The sequence below is a fragment of the Pipistrellus hanaki genome (assembly GCF_964339955.1).
Source record: "Pipistrellus hanaki genome assembly, chromosome: 8".
NCBI classification, from domain to species: Eukaryota; Metazoa; Chordata; class Mammalia; order Chiroptera; family Vespertilionidae; genus Pipistrellus; species Pipistrellus hanaki.
The window spans coordinates 85,537,531-85,558,947 of NC_140510.1; the positions used below are offsets into that span (position 1 = coordinate 85,537,531).

Genomic DNA, 21,417 nt, shown 5'->3' on the forward strand with positions numbered 1-21,417 from the left:
CTGCTGTGGCTGGAGCTCCCGGAGGCTGAGGGCGCTGCCAGGTGTGCAAACACAGGGCTGTGCTCCGTGTGGACCGTCAGCACAGCCCCTCCGGGCAGGGGCAGCTGCAGCCCTGTCCCTCAGTGAGCGGCCTCGGCTCCCTCCGGGCTGTGGCTGCCCGTGGCTGCCGGCCCTCTCCCAGCCCCTGGAGCCAGCCCTCACCCCTGGAGGGGAGACCGGGTGAGGGCTGTGGGGAGACCGGAGCGTTGGGAAGGGAGAGAGCGGTTGACAGCAGTAGTAAACTGCACGCCTATCTCTGCCCTCCAGACGGCGGGCCAACCGACCCCCCTGCGCCCCGCCCGCCGCCGCCTGATGGGCCTGATACGGGGCCCGGAGCAGCGCCTGGGGCGCAGTCCGCCTGGGCCCACGGGGGACCCCGGCCGCCGTGTCCATGTGCAGGGCCCGCGCCCCGGATCCCGCCGGTGCCACGGGTAAGGCCCCGGGCCGGAGCGCAGGGGGGCTGGGACCCCGGGACAGGGAGGAGAGGGAGGAAGGACTGTCTGGTTTCTCCAGAGGCCACCTGCCCCCGGGAGCCTCCGAGTGGCTCCATCCGACCCGGACGGCCGGGAATAACTGGGATAACCGGTGTGCCCGGTCCCTCAGGGCCCGGGGGTGTGTGCTGGGGAGGGAGGCTGGGGAGACGATGGAGAAGGGAAGGAGGGAGGCAGGGAAGGGAGAAGCCCGCGCCGCTTTCCCAGCTGCAGCCCCGGAGGCTGCGGAGACCGGGTTCTGGGCTGGACTCGCCGGCCGGCCCGCTGCTCCCCGCCGAGGCCGGGCCCGCGCCCCTTCCTGCCTTTGATCCGGTCCGGAGGGAACCGCTGCGCGCCCGGCCGGCCGGCAGACAGGCGGCGGGAAGCGGAGGGGGCCTGGGCGCACCCCTGCGTGAGGACGGTTTTCATAAAAACAAACAAATAAATAAGAAGCTCCGCTCGCCCAGGCTGGGCTTCAGCGCTGCCTCCGCGCCTCGGGCTGTGCGCCCCCCTCCCGCCCACGCGCCGGGGGTCTGAGCCCAGCCCGCCCGCCCTCCCGGCCCCTGTGCCCTCCCGATGCCCCTGCGCCCTCCGGACCCCTGCGCCCTCCCGATGCCCCTGCGCCCTCCGGTCCCCTGTGCCTTCCGGACCCCTGCGCCCTCCCGATGCCCCTGCGCCCTCCGGTCCCCTGCGCCCTCCGGTCCCCTGTGCCCTCCGGACCCCTGTGCCCTCCCGATGCCCCTGTGCCCTCCGGTCCCCTGCGCCCTCCGGTCCCCTGTGCCCTCCGGACCCCTGTGCCCTCCCGATGCCCCTGCCGCCCGGAGCCGCCGGGAGCCCCGCGGCCGCCGCCGTGCGCAGCCGGAGGGGGAGGCGGCGGCGGGGAGCGGGGGGAGGCGGGACGCGGGTCGGCGGCGGCGCCGGGGCGGGAGCGGGGCGGGAGGAGGGCAGGGAGGGGAGGGAGGGGAGGGGAGGGGAGGAGGAGAGGCGCCGCTCGCCCCGCCCCGGGGCTATAAGGCCGGGCGGCGGGCGGGCGGCGGCGGCGCGCGGGGCAGCGATCGGCGGCTCCGCGCTCGGCGGCGGCGGCTGTGCGCCCATAAGGCTTTGCCTTCCGACTTCAGCTACAGTGATAGCTAAGTTAGGAGGGGACCCCCGCCCGCACCCCGGCCTGCCGCCGCCCTCGTCCTCCTCCTCAGTCCTCCGGCTCCGGCTCCGTCCTCCGTCCTCTGTCCTCTGTCCTCTGTCCTCCGGGCTCCGGCCGCGCACTCCCCGGGCTCCGCCGCTGGGCACTCCCCCCGGCCCAGCACCTGCACCTGCACCTGCACCTGCACCTGCACCGGCACCGGCACCGCGGGCACAGCCATGGCCGGGCCGCGCCAGCAGGACCGCCGGCCGGGATGCTGCGGTGAGTGGCCGGCAGGTGCCGGGCGCCGGGCGCTCCGGTGGCCCCTGCTGGGTGGGGTGGAGGGAGACACGGGTGTCCGTGGCTCCAGGCGCCCAGGCGCGGAGGAGCGGCCTGAGGCCGCAGGGGCGGGGGCAGGGCCCGGCAGGGGGATCCCTGGTGGAGACCTGGAGCCAGGAATGTTGGCAGCGCTCCCGCTCCCCGCAGCAGGCGAAGGCGGGCAGCACCGGCCCAGGTCCTGCCAGTGAAGGGAGGGTTGGCCTGGCAACATGTGGTGGTTTACACCCCCCCAAACCGGTCTCCATAGCCGTGGACACACATTCCAGCCCCGTCCCACTGCAGGGACCGAGTCTGCTTCTGATCTCCCGCCCCGCGTGCCTTTGCAGGGTCCGTAGCCAGCTACCTGAGCTCGGCGAAATTCCTGCTCTACGTGGGACACTTTCTGTCCACTTGGGTAAGTGGCCGCCGCCCTCTTGCCACACACTTGCACCATGTCTGTTTCCTCTGGGGCAGCCGTGTGAAGCCATCCTGCAGCGGGTCCTGCAGCGGAAGACGTACCTGATCCAGACACAGGCTTTTCTGACCAAGTGTTTCCCCCACTTAATGCAGCAAAGGGCAGGATTAACTGGAACAGTAATATGTGTGGTTTGTAAATGCTCCCCCCCCGCCCATTATTAGGCTCAGTAAGTGGTAGTATCTGCCGCTAAGAATGCATGGCTGCCTCAGATACCTCTTTTTCTTTCAAGCTCTATTTTTAAATTTTCTTTTGTTAAATTTGTGTTTCGGCATACTGCACTGTGAGACTCCAGGGGGATAGGGGAGGACTGGCCTAGACTAACAGTGGCACCCTGAGGTGAATGTAAAGGAAACGGACCCACACGCATGCCTGGGTGATGGACACCCTGGTCCATAAAGCTGTGACCATGGGCAGGTGTGGTGGGCGCCACAGGCTGCCTGGAAGCCACCAGGCCCTGAACGCCGTCAGCTGCTCAGAACTTCTCCTCTGCCTCCCCCTGGGGTCTTGGAAGGGCCCCTGTGTTTCTGTGGGCCTGGGTTCTGCCCTCAAACCCCCCTCCCCCCAGGAAAGACTGACCCCAAAAGGTGTTGGATGTGTTTCTAACTCATGATGACGGGACTCTTTAAAATTAAACAAATTGTTCTTCTTGTGTAGAAGCACCGAGCCTGAGTATATTCTATTCACACCTCCTGTGTGTTTGATTGAGAAGAACCGTAGTAAGGAGAGAGAATTTCAGAGTACATTTGGTGACGGTTGCTTTCCTTTTACTCTGGAAACTTCTGACAAATCACCCCGAAGACAGGAGCACACTATCGCAGGAGGAAATCTGTGCCCTGGGCCCTCGGGGAACTCTCAGCCGGGTTATCAGCTCCTGAAGAGACAGCCCTCGGAGGCGGCCTCTGCGGGAGGCAGACTCCTGTGTGTGTGTGTTTCCCCCCCCCTTCCCCCCCCCCCCCCCCCCCCCCCCCCCCGCCCAGACTGGCCCCGCAGGCCATGAGCACAGAGGAGTCCGTGACTCCACAGCTGGAGGCTCTGGGAGGAAATGTAGTGAAAGTCTCTCCCTCAGTCTGACTCCGTGGTTTGGCTCCAGCAGTTTGACTCAGCAAGAATTAAATATTAACAAAACAAAACAAAGACAGCCCAGTGCTGGAGGGACGATCTGAAACTCTCACCTTGTGGTCTGGGCTGTCTATGAGGGCAGCGACATGCCTCACCCCGGACACCGACACGGCCAGGGGTTACGGGACCTTCTGTCACAGGTGGGAGGTCAGCTTTGCCAGGTGCGGGGCTGCTGGGTCCCAGTGTACATCCCACAGCAGCGTGACAAGCTTAGAGCATTTCATAAGTGAGTTGAGCAAAGGGAGTTCTTGTGGGAAAATTGTATTTAAAGCAACCCCTCCCCCCAAAAAAAACCCCCAAAAAACACACCAAAATCCTGCAACTACAATCATATCAGGTTGAGAGGATTTTCACTGGTTTCGGTGCAGATGAAGCGCGTTTCTCTGAATGATTCTACCTTTTGAGTTTTGTGTCCTCCTTGACATTCCACCTGATTTTATTACAACCAAGTATGTGTGCCGATGCATCTACATCTGGCTATCTCCCTGCCAGCCCTGCCAAGCCGTGGCTTCCTCTACACGGAGCACAGAGGCGCTACCGTGGACTGTTATCCGAGCTTAGACGTGTGCGGGGTTGAAGGCTTTTATTCCGGACTTCATTTCTGTCTGCCAGTGGAGCCATCCGTCTTCCTCTGGACACTATGTCTCGTACAAAGCAGGGTGAGAAGTGGACTCCGGCAGGGAGCTTTTCGTGTAGGTCAGTGTGGGCTTTGGCGACGATAGCTAATCACAGAGAGATAACCCGGAGTGGAAGGGGGCCAGTTGCTTCTAAGTCACCATCTCTCCAGATGTCTGCGTGGCCCAGCTCTCCCTCCCTCCCTCCCTCCCTTCCGGTCCCTGCTCATAGAGGTCTCTGCCGCTGCCTCATGCGAAATGCCACCTTTCAGCCCCACCCAGCTTTTACTTTTTGTCACGCATTTACACTTGACCTCTCCTAGTTGTATTTTTGGTCTTTGTGCTCTGGGATGCAAGCTGCATGAAGCCGTGGACCTTGATTTTTGTGCACTTGAGTCTCTGGTGCCTCCGTAGTCCCCTCCACCAGAGAGGAGCTCACTGAGGAAGGACGGTGATTGCTCACACCCCGATAGTCATGGGTCTTCAGCTCTGAGTCCACTGGGAGCAGATGGACTTGCCAGCAAATCATCCAAGTATGGCCAGCACTTATGGGAAGGCAGGGAGTGGACGTAAGGAAGACATGGGTGGGCTTGCAGTTGTGCTTGGTCAACACTTACTTAAGAGCTTACCCGATGTGGAGGCTCTGTGAGCATAAAGCTGCTGCTTCTTAAAACAAAAAGGCTTTGGAAATGGGGGTAACTGGAGCAGTTTTTATTCCCCTCTATCAAGGAAGGGCCATGCCATACAGGGATAAGCAAGAGAGAAAATTGCCTCTTAAATACCACTTGTTTTGGTCCTCTGGAGGAATCTAAAGCAAATTCAGTTGGAAAAAAGATAGGAATAGAAAAATGATAGAAAAAAAAGAAGCAATAGTGGTAGAATAATATTTCTTACTCTTTAGGTTAGAAAAGAGGCAATTCTCTTGTGAAGGCAACCTATCATCTGGTGCATTTATGTGCTTTAGCCTTTTCCTTGGGCGCTCTTCAGAGGAAGGGAGGTCAGAATCAAGTACCTCCTCTCTCCAATCCCATAAGGATTTAGCCTGGAAATGTTGTTTCCTGCAGTGATTTCCAGGGATAGGTTATCATAGAACAGTGTTGTCCTGATTTATGTTAACCTATTAGGAATGGAGCCTACACTATAACAAGGTCCTTTATAGATTTCTTATGCATTAATTTATCTGATTCATTGAAAAGTTTGTCATGCCACATTTTGCAGTGGTGAATTCCCAAATTCCTGTATACTCTGGAATCCTATAAAATAAAAGGCTAATATGCAAATAGACTGAACAGCGGAGCAACCGGTTGCTATGACACACACTGACCACCAGGGGGCAGATACTCAATGCAGAGCTGTCCCCTGGTGGTCAGTGCACTCCCACAGGGGCGGGGGCGCGGCTCTGCCAGAAGCCGGGCTCATGGCTGGCAAATGCAGCAGTGCTGGCGGAGCCTCTCCTGCCTCTGCAGCAGCACTAAGGATGTCTGACTGACGAGGAGCGGGCCTAAGCCATCAGTCAGACATCCCCCAAGGGCTCCTGACTGCGAGAGGGCACAGGCTGGGCTGAGGGACCACCACCCTGCCCCCCGAGTGCACGAATTTCAAGTACCAGGCCTCTAATGTAGAAATAAGTATAGTTTCTTTCCCCTTTCAAAACCCATCTTTGTTAAAATGTGAAAATGGCTGCTTGCTGTGCATTTACCTCTGGTGCCTTCCTTCATGCGGTGCCAGAATCGGCCCATACTAATTCCACCTTTCTGATTGCCCCGCTGTTTTACGACTTTGAGATTTGCTTGTGAAATGGAGCATAGGTTTTAGAACATTAGCGGTACAAAAGGCTTTAGGGATAGTTCATCTGGTCACTTTACAAATTAGGAACATGGTGGAGTTTTGTTTTTTTTTGGCATTCAAGGCATGCTGCTGTCCGTGAGCTCTGCTCTAGGCTCATTCTGACTCAGGGGGAGCTACCTCGGGACAGGCCATCCCAGGCTCAGAGCCTGACACCCTAGGAATCAGCTTTTGTCTTAAAACACCTCCTTAGGTCTGGAAACTTATTTTTCTAGAATGCAAAGGGTTACGTGTATTTCAATAGCATGAAATACCATTTCTTTCTGGTTCACGTAGCCCTCGGGCAAGAGCAGCTGCCACAGTGCCAGGATGGACAGTCTTGACACGTGGCCGGTGCTCCATCCCCAGAGGACTGACCTTGAAGACGCCCTGAGGTCGCCGGAGCGTGCCCTCAGATGAGGAGCGACTTCCGGAGACTAAGCGGCCGGAGCCGAGCCGTGCGGCCACACGTTGTCTCTGTTCCAGGGGGACCGGATGTGGCACTTTGCGGTGTCCGTGTTCCTGGTGGAGCTGTACGGGAACAGCCTGCTCCTGACGGCCGTCTACGGGCTGGTGGTGGCCGGCTCCGTGCTGGTCCTCGGAGCCATCATCGGCGACTGGGTGGATAAGAACGCCAGGCTCAAAGGTGAGAGGCCCGGCCGCGGGGCTCAGGGGCTGAGCGTGGGCCCATGAGCCAGGCAGGAGGCCACGGTTCCATTCCCCGTCAGGGCACGGGCCTGGGTTGTGGTCTGGATCCCCAGTAGGGGGCGTGCAGGAGGCAGCCGATCAGTGATTCTCTCTTATCACTGGTGTTTCTCTTCCTCTCTCTCCCTCCCTCTCTCTCTCTCTCTCTCTCTCTCTCTCTCTCTCTCTCTCTCTCTCTCTCTCCCCCTCCCTCCCTCTCCTTCCTCTCTCTGAAATAAATAAAAACACATTAAAAAAAATCATGAAGGTGAGTGTTGTCACAGCCATGCCTCTGTATTCACGGGCCAGCACCTGAGCTGCAGGGAAGCCCGTTGGTGGCCGCTGTGCGCCCGCGGAGTGCTGGGGGCGGAGTGCTGGGGGCGGGGGGCTGGGCCGCACCTCCCCGGGCGGCTCCGGGCCCGGCACAGGCCCGGGCGCAGACGCCGAGCCCATCGGCGGGGAGTATCTGGCTGTTCAGACACCCGCGGCAATGATTAACCGCAGGCTTTTCCGAGAACCGCGTTAAACATTGAACGTTTGCTCTGGGTCCTTTCTCCCCGGACTCGCACTGGAGTCTCTTCAGCGTGTGGCTCCTGGGCAGCGCCGGCTCCTGTCCCTGGCGGCTGTGTTTCCGCAGATGGGTGTGTGTGCAGGGGACTGAAAACTGCAGATTCGGGAGAGAACGTCGGAGTCTGGATCTCGGAGAGCTGAGTCACGCTTGTGTTGGGGACGGGAAGAGAGAGTACATTCACGCCTCCTCCAGGGCAGTCAGAGGGAACCCCCAGTCTCCGTAGGACGGGGAGAGCCCCTGAGTGAGTGCTCCACTGGGAGCACCGCAGCCTGGCCGGGCTTGTCTGCCGCTGGGAAGGGCTGGGCGGCCATTTGTTCCCTGACTCACATCCTGGGGCCTTTTAGGAAAATGGTCAGGAGCACATGTCCTGTCGTGAGGCTCAATAGACCCAGACGCCGGTGGAAACGTGTTCCTATCCCAGGAAAACCTCCTTCCGTCGTTGTCCACAGGACAGAGAAATGCACCCGGGGGTGTTTACCTCCCCAGGGCAGAGAGGGGGAGTGGGAGGAGCGTGGGCCACTGGCCCCTCCCTGAGACCCCCTCCGGTCTCCTGGCTGAGTCACCCTTCTCCATCAGCCTCCGCTCACGCCCCTGCCGTTCTCCTGCCCCTGGTGGCTCCCTGGCCACTGTCCGTCCTCCCTGTAGCCGGGGGTCCCGAGTGCTACGGGCCTCGTCCGGCTGCTGTTCGGTCCTGTGCAGTGCGTGACTGCACCCGTGGAGGAGTCGGACGTGGGTTCACCTCAGGCTGATTCACACGGCGGTCTGTTGTTCGGGGTGTGCGGGGCCTCCCCGGCCGGCGGGAGCGTGGCCGTCCTCGCCGAGGGCGCTGTGAGGAGGCAGCGGCCTGGCCCGGCTGCGGGAGCGGTTTGTTGGCGCGTCGGCCTCGCAGGAGGGAGGCAGGCGCTGGCCACGCCTTCCCCACGCGCGTCAGGGACTCCTGTCCCGCCTGGTCCTCTGCCCTGGGGGGGGCGCGCCAGGTGCCCTCACGGTGTCACCTGTCCTGTGCCGGCTTCAGCTCCAGGATGGCGGCCTCCTGTGCCGGCTCTCTCGGGGTGTGTTCCGGGGGGAGGTGTGGCGTGGACATCACAACAGGGACGGGCGTCCTCGATGCCACAGGAAACTCGCCTGCCTCCCCCGGCACACTCTGCACGCCTCTTCTGTGTGGCCGCACTTAAAAAGCAAAACAAAACAAAACAATATATCTTATTGGTTTTTTACAGAGAGGAAGGGAGAGGGATAGTCAGTCAGAAACATCGATGAGAGAAACATCCATCAGCTGCCTCCTGTACACCTTGCACAGGGGATGTGCCTGCAACCAAGGTACATGCCCTTGATCAGAATCCAACCTGGGACCCTGGAGTCCGCAGGCTGACACTTTATCCACTGAGCCACGCTGGTCAGGGCCGCACTTCGTGTCTTACCGATTGGCCTGCGTGGGGGCCGCTGCGGATCGGTGTCCTCCTCCTCCTCACCACTCCCCCCTGTGACCTCCTCCTCTCACCACTCCCCCCTGTGACCTCCTCCTCTCACCACTCCCCCCTGTGACCTCCTCCTCTCACCACTCCCCCCCTGTGACCTCCTCCTCTCACCACTCCCCCCTGTGACCTCCTCCTCTCACCACTCCCCCCTGTGACCTCCTCCTCTCACCACTCCCCCCTGTGACCTCCTCCTCTCACCACTCCCCCCTGTGTCCTCCTCCTCTCACCCCTCCCCACCTGGCCCGGTTGAGCAGCCAGAGCGGGGAGCTGGCCTGTAACCCATTCCGCCCGTGACAGTGCTTTTCTGGCAATCCACGAGGCCGGGTGGGCATCAGGAGGGGCTCCAGCTAAGGAGAGGGATGGCACCCTCCTGTCTGCGAGCCCAGTGGCCCGTGGGACCGGCGGGCGGGAGCGGGTGCGGGCCCTGCCTCGGTGTGGCCTGGGCTAGGGTGGGCCGGGCTGGACGGCAGAGGCATCGCGGAGGCTGAGCACTGTCCCCCCGCAGTGGCCCAGACGTCGCTGGTGGTCCAGAACGTGTCGGTGATCCTGTGCGGCATCATCCTGATGATGGTCTTCCTGCACAAGGACGAGCTGCTCACCATGTACCACGGCTGGGTCCTCGTAAGTCCCCCTCGCCCTCCGCGCGCCACCTGCAGGCGGGACCGAGCTCGGGAGCGGGGACAGAGAGCCCGGGGGAGGGCGTGTCTGCCTTCCACACAGGACCTTTTACTGCTGACCTCCGTGTCTGCATTAACAGCCCCGGTCCTTTGTTTTATTCAGGGTGTTTTTGTTTGTTTGTTTGTTTGTGTGTGAGTGTGTTTTGCCCATAACAGGTACTCATTAAGAGTTGTTTGAATTTAAGTTTTTCTGTGGGTTTTTTTTTTCCTATTTGTTTTCAAAAGCTTTTCTAAGAGTTCATAATATAATTCAGTTGTTAGTTTTCAGCCCATTAGAATTAACCTGTAATTTGTTCATACTACATAAGAAATATTACCTATATATATATATGTTAATCAGTCCTGATTGTGTTCTCCCAATGAAATTGGTATTTTTGGGGTGCGGGGTGTGGGCTGGACAGCTCCTCGCACTGTGATTTGATGAGCCGCAGGGAAAGAGGGAGACGGGTGTGGGGGAAGGGGCGGCTGCGATGTCACCATTGAGTCCTCTCCTGTGTGTTCGGGCCGATGTGGTGGAGCGTCCAGCCAGGTGTGAGGCAGAGATCTTCAAGTCCATCCCTTTTTGTTGATGAAAAGCCTAAGACAACACTTCTCCAGAGGAGACATCTGTGGGGGAACAGTAAAACGACCCCATGCTAACCCTTTACCGTAACCGTCACCTGAATATTCATGTGACTAGCACGTTTTTTGTATGTGCTACGGAGGGTACGGACTGGGGAGACTGGCCTGGGGATCTGAGGTCTCCTGTGTGCAGGATGAGACGACGGGGTAGAATGGAACTCAAATCACAGTATGGTTGTTGCCACCAAAGACCGTGTTAAAGGCAGTCACGTGGGGGTGCTGGACCCTGACACTCAGCCCTCCCCTCTGGCTCCTCAGACTTCCTGCTACATCCTGATCATCACCATCGCCAACATCGCCAACCTGGCCAGCACGGCCACCGCCATCACCATCCAGCGGGACTGGATCGTCGTGGTCGCCGGAGAGGACAGGAGCAGGCTGGCAGGTGCGTGGTCTCTCTTCCCACAGGGGGTCACAGTGGGTCCCTTTTACTCAGTGACAAACGGGCTGTGAGCCGTTGTTTCTGGGCCTTTCTTTTTTAAAAAAATACACATTTCTTTTATTCATTTCAGAGAGGAGGGGAGAGGGAGAGAGAGAGAAACATCAATGAGGAGAGAGAACCATTGATGGGCTGCCTCCAGCACGCCCCCCACTGGGGATTGAGCCCGAAACCCAGGCACATGCCCTTGGCCGCAATCGAACCCGGGACCCTTCACTCTATCCACTGAGCCAAACCAGCTAGGGCTGTTTCTGGGGGTTTCTTAAGGACAAATTGAAAGGATCTTTTTTTTCTTTTCTTTTTTTTTCTTACCACATTATCGGTCTCAGAGCAAAGATTTATCTTCATGCTACCAAGTTAATTTATAGGATAATGAAGAACTTTTTTATTCTGGGAAGACCTGGCAAAAGGGAGAACATTTCTTTTGAGCGGTTACTTTTCCTAAAGTTCTGTTAGTGGTTTCTAAACGTTCACTTAATACTTAGCACATTGGAAATGTCGCCTGGGGTCTTGTGGGCTGTGCTATGGATATGCTCACCAGTACTTCGCAGTCATGCTGTGGTATTATTTTTCTCCAAACCAAACAGCAACAACTTAATTCTAGGAGAGATTCTGTACGTTAGTTCCTTCTCCTTTAAAGTGATAACCTCTACCTTCTATTACATTATGTCCGATGGGGTGTCATCGCTGTTACAAATACTAAGGAGACAGGAGAGAATACAGCTTTCAGGAAGCTTAGGGTCCCGGTCCTTCACTAGGAAACGTACACAGCGGCCACAGGAAGGCGGGAGGGTGCTTGCAAAGCTTCCTGTCCTGTTGGTCAGTCTTCCCGGGCTCAGCACTCACCCTCCGACCTGCCCTCACACACACAGACACCGGCGGGGCTGCTGACGGCACAGGTGGAGGAGGCAGGCCGCACCTGTCTGCTGCCCGATCAGCTGAATCAACACTGAGATCATGCGAATCGCAAGCAGGTTGCCCAACCGTCCTGACAGGCGGGAAAGGCGTTCCTCACGCCTCCGCCAGCGTTTCTAGGGCACCGACGGCAGGATTAGCGCTGAGGTTCGCAAACAACGCTGACTGGACCCTGAGGTTTAAAAAAAGATAGAGAGGAGGGGGTGAGAGAAGGAGCGAGACCCGTGGAAGGGCTAGAAGGGGAGAATTGCTGGAATCGCCCTTCGGGGTGGCGGGCGATGCTGAAGTGGGGCGGGCGATGCTGAGGTGGGACGGTGCACGCAGGTGCAGGGGCCCAGGCGAGGCCTGCGGGCAGTTCTCCCGGAGCTGATGGCCCGGTTTTTCCTCCCGTGGCCACTGACCGAGAGGAGTCATCCCGTCTCTCCCTGTCACACCGAACTGTAAGACAAGTCCTCTCTAACATACGCGTTTAGGTACGTGAGACCTGCCTGTGTGAAGACAAAGTTATTCAGAGTCTTTAATTTTTTTCTAAATATATAAACAAAACAAAGAAAAGAAATGGTACAAAACTTTGTGGGATCCTTTTGGCTGGGCCGTGAGGAAGAATAACAGGAAATACATGACTGGCTGTTTCTCAGCCAGCTTTCTTTCTTTTATTTATTTATTTATTTATTTTTTAAATTGAAATCAGAGAGAGAAAGGGAGAGGGAGAGAGCGATAGAAACACCTCCTGCACGCCCCGCCCTGGGAATCAAGCCCACAGCCCCGGCGGTGCCCTGACCTGGGATTCTCCCCTGACCTCCGGTTCCGAGGGCGATGCGGCCGGGCCTCCGGGGTGGGCTCAGCCTCGGTCTGTGTCTGTGCAGGGGTGACTGCGGGGGGAGGGAGGGTCTGTGCAGGGGTGACTGTGGGGGGAGGGAGGGCCTGTGTAGGGGTGACTGCGGGGGGAGGGAGGGTCTGTGCAGGGGTGACTGCGGGGGAGGGAGGGTCTGTGCAGGGGTGACTGCGGGGGGAGGGAGGGTCTGTGCAGGGGTGACTGCGGGGGGGAGGGAGGGTCTGTGCAGGGGTGACTGCGGGGGGGAGGGAGGGTCTGTGCAGGGGTGACTGCAGAGGGAGGAAGGGGCCGGCCAGCCTGGGTCTGACCTCTGGAGGTCCCGGGGCTGAGGAAGGAAGGGAGCTGCCGCTGGCTCTGGCGAGGGGAGCTCACTGGCCAGCAGTCCGCCAGCGGCCGGGGAGGGAAACCTTGGCCCTCTTTCCCAAGGCCTCACCGGGATCGTGTTCCTGGAAACCGTGTTCCGAACTCCCGGTGCTGAGGCCGGCAGCTCTCACCGCGGGTTTCTGGTGCTGTTCCTGCTGGAAGGCAGTGCTCGGGGACAACGGAAAGGGCTAAAGAGCAGCAGAAAGGCCGATGGAGGAAGCGGAGGGAGGAGGGAGGGGTTCCCGCAGCTCTGAGCTGTGTCTGCACAGAGCGGCCGCCTCAGGCAGGAGCCAGGCATGTGGTCCAAGTGGAGACTCAGGAGCCCAGAGGGCAGGTGGTGGGTGCTCTGAGCGGGTGTGAGCGGGTGTGTGCGGGTGTGAGCGGGTGTGAGCGGGTGGAGGGGAGGGATGTGTGTAAAGAGGACAGGTGAACTGTGTGCTAGCTTTTCCCATTCCCTTTTCCCATTGTTTATTTCTTTTTATTGCTGACTGGATCAAATGTCCCCCCATGCTTTCCCCCTCCATCAACCCCCTTCCCCCAGGCCTTCACCGCACTATTGTCTGTGTCTGTGTCTGTGCCTGTGTGCACACAGGCTTTTTCTTTCTTTTTTTTCTTAAAATATATGTTTTATTGATTTTTTTACAGAGAGAAAGGGAGAGGGATAGAGAGTTAGAAACATCGATCAGCTGCCTCCTGCACACCCCCCACTGGGGATGTGCCCACAACCAAGGTATGTGCCCTTGACCGGAACCTGGGACCCCTCAGTCCTCAGGTCGATGCTCTGTCCACTGAGCCACACCGATTTGGGCTGCACACAGGCTTTGGTTCATCTTTTCCACACACACCCCCTCTCCCCATCCTCCCCTCAGATCGGTCAGTCTTGAGTTCAGAGGAGTTTTGAAGCCGGGAGCGTACCCTGGGTAAAGGCAGGAGAGCGTGTCTGTGGAGGCTGAACATTTTAGAATCCCGGGGCATCAGGCTACAGCAGAGCGGCTGCCGCCGGCTTAGAGGCTGCAGGAAAGGTGCCGGCTTTCACATCCGTGCTGCCCGCTCACCGGCTCACTGGTCTGTCCAGGCGGGAGTCAGGGTTGTATTGAAACAGCCCCTGTGCCCCTCAAACCTGTTTAAAACGCACGCCCCTCTCATCAGACTTCTTGCTCCGTCTGTGGCGTCCCGTCCCTCCCCCGTCCCTCTGCGGACCTCTGGCATTAACAGCTCCGGGGCTCTCGCCCGCCGTCCTAACGAAGCCCCTGCTGGCTGGCTGGGTCCAGTGTGGTGGATAGACTTCCTGTTTGAACTCTGCGGACGGAAAACTGATTTCGTGTGTGATGTGTACAAACCCGCGGGCTGCTATTTGCTCAGCAAATCTGCCGCTGTAAGCGATTAGTCTGTGGCATGTCATACGCCCTGCCGGACAGCCCGGGGCTGTTTGATGTCATGTTCCGTGTCACAGCTGCCGAACGCGGGCGAATGGTTTTCGATGAGCACACACTTGTCTGTTTGCACAGAGAGGACGTGTTTGCACACCGGGCGACCGCTGCTTCTCAGCCTGGGACCCGCGATGCGATTAGGTGTTTTAAGAAGCTGTTATCGGACTCATTCTGCCTCCGAAAAGCAAACGCTCTGACACCAGTTACACCGGGCGGCACCACCTGCGGGGAGGCGGTGGCACGGGGGCTTCCTGCTGCTGGCCGCTGAGACGTGAGAGCCGCCGGCTGTGCTCGCCGGCTTGTTCCGGGGCTCCCAGCCCCCAGGGCCTGTCTTCAGGGAGCCTGGGTCCGCACGGCCGAGTGGCTCAGAGGGACCCAGCGCTCTGTCCGCGCGCGAGTGGACGTGTGTCCGTGGGGGCAGCGGGAGGCGGGCGGCCTCCTTAACGGGGTCCTGGTTGGGCTCGGAGAACCGCCTCTGCCCGGGGGAAGGTGAGGTGTCAAAGTTCTCCTGTTCCCTCACGGCGGCTCCGCCTGAGGGGAGGCCGGGGAGGAGCGGGGAGGCAGCTTCGTGACTGCTCTGTGGGCCACGCGTGGCCGTCCCCGGCGGCTGATGGGCCGGCCTCGTTGCTGTCCTCTCCTGAGATAGGGAGGGCCAGCCGGTCACTTTCTTGACTTCCCTCCTCGCTCCTCTCGCCCTCCCCTCTGCCTCAGCCTCATGGCCCCGGCCCCGGCCTTGTCGCCGGCACCAACTCCTCCCTCCCGCGATCGGGGCCGCAGGCGTCCACTCTTCCGCGGCCGCCCCGTTTTCCCCGCTCGCTCCTCCGAGACCCGGCCCAGCATCCTTCTGCCTGGAGGCCTGGTCGGCACCCGCCAGTCACCATTCCACCGCCTCCCCGTGCTGACCCCGCTGTCCCCCTGCCAGCAGCCCCGATGCCGGGCCCATGGCCACCGCTCTCGGCCTTCCCCCGTCCCCGCCCTTCCGTAAGGCCCTGGGGGGCCCGCCTCTCCCGGAGAACACCCAGCCCCGCTCACTGTTCTGAAAGCTCACGGCCACCGGGCGCCAGTGGGCCCTTCCACACCGTTTCCTCCGCTCCTGCCCCCCCTCCTCAGGGGGATTCCGTGCCGGTCCCTGGGCCGCACACACTCAGGAGCTCCTCCCCGCTCTCGCTTTCACCCGCCGTCTCGCTCGTATTTACGGGGAAATGACAGAAGGGAGAGGAGGCGGCCCTGTGCTCCCAGCAGCACTCGCTCTCCCACCCGGCGTGACCCGGCCGCGGCCCCGCTCCTGTGTGCTGCGTCTGGGAGAGCTCTGCCCCCTGCCGGACGCACACGCGGCTCCTTCTCGTCCACTGTGCCATTCCGCCAGCACAGACACAGGCCGCCATCTTCCTCCGCTTCGTGCCCCTCCCCGTCTTGCTAGCCGGTGTGGCTCAGTGGATAGAGTGTTGGCCCATAGACTGCAGGGTCCTGGTTAGGTTCAAGGGCCAGTACCTCGGCGGCAGGCTCCATCCTGGCCTGGTCAGGGCTCGTTCCTACTGGAACCAAAGTCTCCAGAACCAACGTTGCTTCCTTTGCCCGAAACGGGATTCTGCTGCAGAGCGATCCTGCGTGCTCTTCGTAGAGCCCAAGGCCCAGCTCATGGCAGGCATTTCATCAACGTTTCTGGGCGGAGGGGTGGGTGGGGATGAATGGAGATCCACAGCCGTGTTAATTTTGACAGCTGTCTTAGACGATTTTCCACAATCCCAAGGGAATCATGAATTCTGAAGAACATTCATGATGACTTGATCCAAACCTCAGACACTTTTCTAAGGAAACGGTTATGTCGCCGAGAGAGTGCCTGTACAGCTCTGCCCGCTGGGGGCCTGCGCGCGGCTCCGGGTGGGGGCCGTGGGGCGGCGGCCTCCGCGGCGCAGACTCACGTCTCTCGCCCGCCCCGCAGACATGAATGCCACGGTCCGCAGGATCGACCAGCTCACCAACATCCTGGCGCCCATGGCCGTCGGGCAGATCATGACCTTCGGCTCCGCGGTCATCGGCTGCGGCTTCATCTCCGGGTGGAACCTGGTGTCCATGTGCGTGGAGTACTTCCTGCTCTGGAAGGTTTACCAGAAGACCCCCGCGCTGGCCGTGAAGGCCACCCTCAAGGCGGAGGAGGCCGAGCTGAAGCAGCTGAACGTGCACAAAGGTAACCCCGCGCGGCGGCCAGCCCTGTACTCAGACGCCCAGGCCGGCCCAGGCCGTCCATGGCGGGGAGACAGACTGGCTTTCATTTACATCCGTGTCCTCGCCCCCGGAGCCTGCGTGGGGCCACCCGTGTCCCTCCGGCGGGCGGGCCACAGCCCAGGCTTCTGAGCGTGTGAGGAAGGCTCTCTGGGCGGGCCCGGCCCTTTTCCTTCCTGGGATCAGTGGACATCACGGAGAGCTAGCTCAGAGGGCTGAGCACAGCAGAGCCTGGAGGGGGAGAAAGACAGGAGAACAGGATTCCTGGGCGTCCACGCCCGGAGGCGCCGTGTGGGACGGTGGGAAGAATGAGGCCCGAAGGCGGGTGTTCCCCGAGCGGAGGAAGGGGGCTCCGGACAGTGGAGCCCGAGCAGGCCCCCAAACCCAATGCCTTGTCCGCCCAGACAGCCCCGTGCTGTCCGATGTGGCCTGAGAGGTCGTGTCCTCCAGAACCACGGTCTCCAGAACCGAACACGTCTTCTTCCCCCCAAACCGAGCTCCGAAGAGGCCGTCCTCCGTCCCCTCATCCCGCCCAAGGCCCGCGCAGCACGGGCCTCTCTTCCCCGCCCGTGTCTCCGCGTTTCCCTTCGGAGGGAGCCGCATTTCAAAGAGCTGGTGCGCTCGACCGGGACCACAGCACCTGGTTCAGGCCACGCACTTCCTCTGGGAGCGGCTCCCGGGCCTGGTGCTCTGATGAGAGGAGGACATGCCTGTGGTACTGTCGTAGCCGAGGTCCCCAGGGGAGGGAAAGAGGAGAAGGAAAGACTGAGTGTAATAACTGCCCCGCACCCCCGGCCCCGGCCTCTCCCCTCAGTGCGTGCTGTGTTCTGTCCACAGAAGCTGAGCCCAAGCCCCCGGAGTCCGCGCACCTGATGGGGGACCGGGAGCTGGCGGTGCCCGCGCCGGAGCCGGAGCCGGAGCCGGGCTGCGCCGAGCAGCTGGCCGAGCCCTTCCGCACGTTCCGCGACGGCTGGGTGTCCTACGCGCGGCAGCCGGTGTTCCTGGCCGGCCTGGGGCTGGCCTTCCTCTACATGACGGTGCTGGGCTTCGACTGCATCACCACGGGCTACGCCTACACGCAGGGCCTGAGCGGCTCGGTGCTCAGCCTGCTGATGGGCGCCTCGGCCGTCACCGGCATCCTGGGCACCGTGGCCTTCACCGGGCTGCGGCGCCGCTGCGGCCTGGTGCGCACCGGCCTCATCTCGGGCGCCGCGCAGCTCTCCTGCCTGGTGCTGTGCGTGGTGTCCGTGTTCATGCCGGGCAGCCCGCTGGACCTCAGCGTGTCCCCCTTCCAGGACATCCGCTCCCGCTTCATCCAGGCCGAGCCGCTGCCCGCCGCGCCCACGGGCGCCCCCACGGCCAGGCCGGCGGCCAACGTGACCACCCTCGCCGCCCCCGCGCTGGAGCCGGGGCTGAGCGCCGAGTCCGTCCTCTCAGTCAGCCTGCTGTTCGCGGGCGTCATTGCTGCTAGGGTCGGTGAGTCCGCGGGGGGCACAGGGGGTGTGTGTGGGGGGGAGCCCAAGCGCCTGGCTCAGGGCTGAGCATTGCCCTGTGAACCCCGAGGTCTCGGTTCCATCCCCGTCAGGGCACAGGCCCCGGCTGTGGGCTAGATCCCCAGTGGGGGGCGTGCAGGAGGCAGCCCATCCATGATCCTCATCGTGGCTGTTTCTCTCTCTCTCCCTCTCCCTGCTTCTCTGAGACCACTAAAACGGTATCTGAGAATAAAATAAAGTGCCTGCAATATGGGTTCGGAGAATTCACCAATATTCCCTGAGTGTTGATGTAAGCAGGATTCGCTGTTCACCCTTATGTGTAATGCAGTCTTTCATGATGACATTTTTATAGTTTAAAAAAGTATATCTGTGTTTTTATAAAACATGGTTAGAGCTTGAAATTTTTTTTTTCCTAAATGGGTATTTTAGGTATTGCTGCTTTACTGTTACTAATTAACTCCTGAAAAGAGATTAGCGATGCTAATTATGTTGTCTGTTAGTAATTAGAGTCTCTGTGTGGCTATAACTCTCCCCACAGGGCTGTAATTTGGAGAACGTTCCTATGGTACAAGGCAGAAAGATAAGTAGCTAAGTTGGTGGGGGTTTTGGTTTAAACTTTGAAAAAAAAGCCGTGGCGGTTAGGGAAAAGATCGTCCAAAGCTTCCTCTAGCCGGTGTGTGTTCTATACTTTGCCAAGCAAATGGGTTTACAGCTCTGGAAGGCAAGCTAGGGTACAGACTTCTTACAGAGCAAAACGTAAGTAATCATTAATAGAGTGCCGATGGGTTATTCTGGAAATGAACCGTATTTTTATCTTCTGGGACCAAGCAGTTTATTAATTTATCAGAGACATTAATATTCCAAGGGAGACAGCTTTATTGCAACCCAAGCAGTAAAGGCAATAATGGTTTAACGTTTCCTTACACTGTAGTCGTGACAAAGTGTGGGTCAGTTCATTTAAACTGAAAAATGCCAGCGCCGTCACACTCTGCTCGCCGAGGCGGAAACGTGCTGGGGAGCGTGTCCGGAGGCGGTGTGGTTGTGTGAGCACCGAGGAGCGCCCTCCCCAAGCCTCGTGGCACAGCCTGCTACCCACCAGGCTGCACGGCACAGCCTGTGAGCCGCAGCCTGCACGCCTGCACAGCCCGCTGCTGTGCCAGACGCCAGATTAAGTGCAGCTCCAGAGACAGGGACGCAACCAAGAGACATGGTAACTTGAGACGTGCCGACACCCTGTCTCACAGCAAACTTTTATTTTTTACCTTTTTTATTGATGTCAGAGAGAAAGAGGGAGAGAGAGAGAGAGACATCAATGACAAGAGAGAATAATTGATTGGCTGCCTCCTGCACACACCTCCACCCCCCCACCCCACCCCGCTGGGGATCCAGGAGGGAATACAACCGTGACTTCCTGTGTCATAGATTGAGCGACACCCAAACCACCGACCCACACCGTCCGGGCAAACTTTTTTTCTTAGTAAGTAGAAAGAGAACATTTTAAAATAAGGAGAAAAGATTGGTATAGTGAAAACATAAACCAGTTACATAGTCCTGTGTTGTCATTATCAAGTATTATTATTATGTACTGTGGGTAACTGAGCATGCTATGTTTTCTGCATCCCTCAGTGCGGTGGGTGTGTTTACCCCAGCATCATCGGAGCACTAACATGTCTCGCCATGGTGTCGCCATGGCTGTGATGTCACCAGGCAATAGCAATTTTTTTTTAGCTCTAGCAGAATCTTGCAGGGCCGCCATTGAACAAGTGGTTTGTCATTGACCATAACATCATGGTTCGGCACATGACTGCACTTAGGGTGGGATTAGGTGTGTGATTCAGAGCTTTGCTTTCATAGCATGAATAATCACAGAGGGACAGAATTAAGAGGGTTGTAGAGGCGGCTTATTTTTTGTCGGGTGGCTTTAATACTGTAAATACCATTTCTTAGAGCTGCTGGTAACCCAGTACTATTGCTCAATGAAAAATAGTTCTCTAAGGAATACCATGAGCAGTGTGCACATGCCGGCTTTCAAGTAATGGGGCTGACCATGTGATTTTTCCACGTGTGAACAGACTTTCAACCTATAAATCTGAAATCTAGGGCTATAAAGTCTAGGGATTGACCGTCTCTCAAACAATATTCTTCATTCCAGGCCTTTGGTCCTTTGATTTAACTGTGACACAGTTGCTGCAAGAAAACGTCGTTGAGTCGGAACGAGGCATCATAAACGGTGTGCAGAACTCCATGAACTACCTTCTCGACCTCCTGCACTTCATCATGGTGATCCTGGCCCCCAACCCCGAGGCCTTCGGCCTGCTGGTGCTCATCTCCGTGTCCTTCGTGGCCATGGGCCACATCATGTATTTCCGGTTTGCCCAGAAGACCCTGGGCAGCCAGCTCTTCGCCTGCGGGCCCGTGGAGAAGGAAGCTCCGGACGAAAGCCAAGCTTCCACGTCCGTGGTGTGAGCCGGGCCCGGCTGGTCCCTGTTACTAGCCCATAGGGCGCGCTTGTTCTGTGCTTCACGATGCCCCTCCGTGGCCCGCGTCTCTCTCTGGTTTCCCCGCGACCGTGTCTCCCAGGCTCAGAGCTGCTTAGGGAACCTCCGTCATCCGGTTCGCTTCCCTTCCATGTGAGGGCGGGAAGAAACAGGACAAGGAAAAAGTCTAAATATGGAGACTAACCTGGCACACACACTGATTTCCCCCTCTTTCTCCCGAGTAGAGAACATTTTCCGCAAGAGAGTGGCGAGCCAGGTGAATTAGGTTAATTTTTGGCAGATATTTATTCTCTCCAGTAGAACTCAGATGTCAGTTTGTTCAAGTCCGGCTGGTTTACTTTTCTTTGTATTCTATTCATAACCAGTGTTATCCTCAGGGGTCCCGTCAGTCTTGAGGAGCTTATATAAATGTGGAAAACAAGGTATTTCAGGAGAATTCTCTAAGAGGGTCACGGTGGAACTTGAGAGAGCACCTCGGTATTGCTATTAACAGAGAGGGCATATACCGCATTAACCTTCGCATCACTCTGTGAGACACTAACCGCTGCAGGTAGATTTGTAACACTGAACGCACAATGACTGCCACGCGCCCACCGTCTGGCCACGCAAACACGAAGCTTGAAAGTCACCCCGCAGGGCCAAGATCCGGAGTAACGCCCGCCACCCTCTGACCCCTCTCCGCCCGGAGGGAGGCTGCTGGCTGCCCGCGGGCGGGATGGAGGGAGCAGGCCCCCAGGGGAAGGGTTTTGTGTTGTCGATCACGTGACTTGTCAGGAGCATGGGGGAAGAGCATGTCCCCCTTCACTGATTGTGCCCAGGAGCTGTTTGTACCCAGGCGAAGAGCAAGACTGTCCCTACATGAATTCCTTTCTCGTGTCTCTGAGAAGCATGGGGGGTGGGGGGCGGGGAAAGACGTTTGTATATATTTTTAAAAACTGTCTGGCAAGTCCTCTTGCAGCCTGCCGGCGCCCGCAGGCTCTCTGCCTTAACGTTCATGCACTTTCATGGGGACGGCTGCCGTCGCTCGGAGCACTTTCCTGATCCTTGAGGTCGAGTCTCTCTCTTCTCCTTTCCAGGGTATGTCATGATTTGCTACGTTGTAAAATCTTTGTAAAATATTTCTATATAAAACTATTTTTAAAATCTTCGTGGCTCTGGCCTCATTTTTTTAAAACACCGTGTTTTGTCACCGGTGCTCGGTGCTGATG

The 21,417-nt window shown here is 58.7% G+C and overlaps 2 protein-coding genes across 3 annotated transcripts in view; both read left to right on the forward strand.

Moving 5' to 3' along the window:
- OSGEPL1 (O-sialoglycoprotein endopeptidase like 1) overlaps positions 1–21,417 on the forward strand; it is a 187,204-nt gene that overhangs the window by 103,177 nt on the left and 62,610 nt on the right. The window lies entirely within an intron of this gene.
- Positions 350–21,354, forward strand: SLC40A1 (solute carrier family 40 member 1). 2 transcript variants are annotated; one of them, XM_084892448.1, is made up of 9 exons: positions 350–470; positions 1,628–1,911; positions 2,295–2,362; positions 6,469–6,628; positions 9,221–9,336; positions 10,272–10,398; positions 15,938–16,183; positions 17,056–17,694; positions 19,864–21,354. In XM_084892448.1, exons 2-9 carry the CDS (start codon positions 1,869–1,871, stop codon positions 20,175–20,177), a joined length of 1,713 nt encoding a protein of 570 aa, XP_084748574.1. In that variant the 5' UTR covers positions 350–470; positions 1,628–1,868; the 3' UTR covers positions 20,178–21,354. The 2 variants fall into 2 exon arrangements, with proteins under 2 accessions (XP_084748574.1, XP_084748573.1); XM_084892447.1 differs by lacking the exon at positions 350–470 and having other exon boundaries at positions 1,521–1,911.